Genomic DNA, 1,970 nt, shown 5'->3' with positions numbered 1-1,970 from the left:
CGATGTCCATGCGATATTGCAGAGTCGCGTGAGCCAACACATACCTACAATATCCAGAGCCTTAAGGAACTCCGGGCGGATCTCATCCACCCCAGGGGACCTGCCACCGAGGAACTTTTTGACCACCTCGGCGACCTCGTCCCCAGAGATTGGAGAGCCTAACCCAGAGTCCCCAGGCTCAGCTTTCTCAACAGAAGGCATGTTGGTGGGACTGAGGAGTTAAATCCAGAACAAGTTATCTTTTGTTTTATTCCAATGTACAAAGGGTTTGTTCTACAGCTATGATGGTAGTTATAAATAGCCCAGTGTGTTTCACTTCACTTGAGGTAAGACTTAATATCAGTGACTCTGTTAGGATAGCATTTGACACTGTAATAACACTAAATGGCATCTTTATAATTGTTGCTACTAATTTCATTTTACTTGAAGAGTTAATATGAATGGCACTGTAATGACACTTAATGACATCTTCATAACTGTTGCTACTTGTTTCACTTGAGGTGAGTACTATTAATGGCACTGTAATAAGACTTAATGACATTTTCATAACTGTTACTACTTGTTCCACTTTACTTGATGTAAAATAAATTATCGACTGATTAAATCATTTGACAGTGTAATAAAGCTTAATGAAATCTTTATTGTTGGTCCTACTTGTTTCGGTTTATTTCAGGTTGTGGGAATATTAATCGCTGTTCTGTTAAAACTTTTGATAGTGTAATAATTAAATCATATGACTACTATTATGACATATTTATGACATATGATTCTTGGTTAATGTCAAGATGTCATAACGAAGACATTTTTGTCTAGATTAATGTCAAATTGTCAGAACAAAGACATTTTGAATAATGTCAACGTTGTATTAAAAGTGTCATGATTTACCGAATGACACTTTACGACAACAGTCATAAATATTCATGAAGACGTATTCATGTTCATGACAGGTGTAATGTCATGTTCATGATAGTGTCATATCAGTCTTATTCACCCCCCTTCAAATAAAGTCTTACCAATATTTCTTTATAAACATGTTTCCTTTATTCAGAATAGTTCTCATAAACAGTTGGGCCTATTTGTATCCATTATTGAATTTTTTTTTTTTTTACGAAATTAAACCTCATGATCTGATAAAACTTTGAGTGTAACATTGGCAGGATTATGTCATGATCTGAACTTTGAGGTTTGACGTAACCAAGATCTGCTTTGGGTGAACCTGATTGGCTGCAGCTTCTCTGCACTAAAGCATGAGTCTTAGATTCAGTTAAACCAGTTTCTATTTTGAGGAAGAGAAACACAGACAGTCACTGACAGAGCAGAAATGGAGCAGAGTCACTTCGACCAAGAGACTTTTTCCTGTTCCATCTGTCTGGATCTACTGACGGATCCGGTGACGACTCCCTGTGGACACAGCTACTGTATGACCTGCATTAAAGGTCACTGGGATGAAGAGGATCAGAAACGAATCCACAGCTGCCCTCAGTGCAGAGAGACATTCATACCAAGGCCTGTTTTGAAGAAAAACACCATGCTAGCAGCTTTAGTGGAGCAGCTGAAGAAGACTGGACTCCAAGCTGCTCCTGCTGACCACTGTTATGCTGGACCTGAAGATGTGGCCTGTGATTCCTGCACTGGAAGAAAACTGAAAGCCATCAAGTCCTGTTTAGTCTGTCTGGCCTCTTTCTGTGAGAAACACCTTCAGCCTCATTATGATTCAGCTGCATTTAAGAAACACAAGCTGGTGGAGCCGTCCAAGAAGTTCCAGGAGAACATCTGCTCTAAGCACAATAAGTTGTTGGAGGTCTTCTGCCGCACTGATCAGAAGTGTATCTGCTATCTCTGCACTATGGATGAACATAAAGGCCATGAAACAGTGTCAGCTGCAGCAGAAAGGACTGAGAGGCAGAGAGAGCTGGAGGAGAGACGAGGAAACATCCAGCAGAGAATCCAGGACCAGGAGAAAGATGTGA

General features: G+C 40.2%; 1 protein-coding gene across 1 annotated transcript in view; it reads left to right on the top strand.

Annotated features, from left to right (window-relative positions):
- The first annotated feature begins 1,281 nt into the window (after nt 1–1,281).
- The window catches only part of LOC106960554 (E3 ubiquitin/ISG15 ligase TRIM25-like), a 24,203-nt gene continuing 23,514 nt past the window's right edge, over nt 1,282–1,970 (top strand). Inside the window, exon 1 of the mRNA XM_015053694.1 lies at nt 1,282–1,970. Within this exon, the coding sequence (XP_014909180.1) occupies nt 1,322–1,970 (649 nt within the window). The 5' untranslated portion in view covers nt 1,282–1,321.

The sequence above is a fragment of the Poecilia latipinna genome, unplaced genomic scaffold, assembly GCF_001443285.1.
Source record: "Poecilia latipinna isolate Pla-1442-1.1 unplaced genomic scaffold, P_latipinna-1.0 Scaffold1195, whole genome shotgun sequence".
Lineage (NCBI taxonomy): Eukaryota > Metazoa > Chordata > Actinopteri > Cyprinodontiformes > Poeciliidae > Poecilia > Poecilia latipinna.
This window is presented reverse-complemented; position numbering and strand designations above follow the sequence as displayed.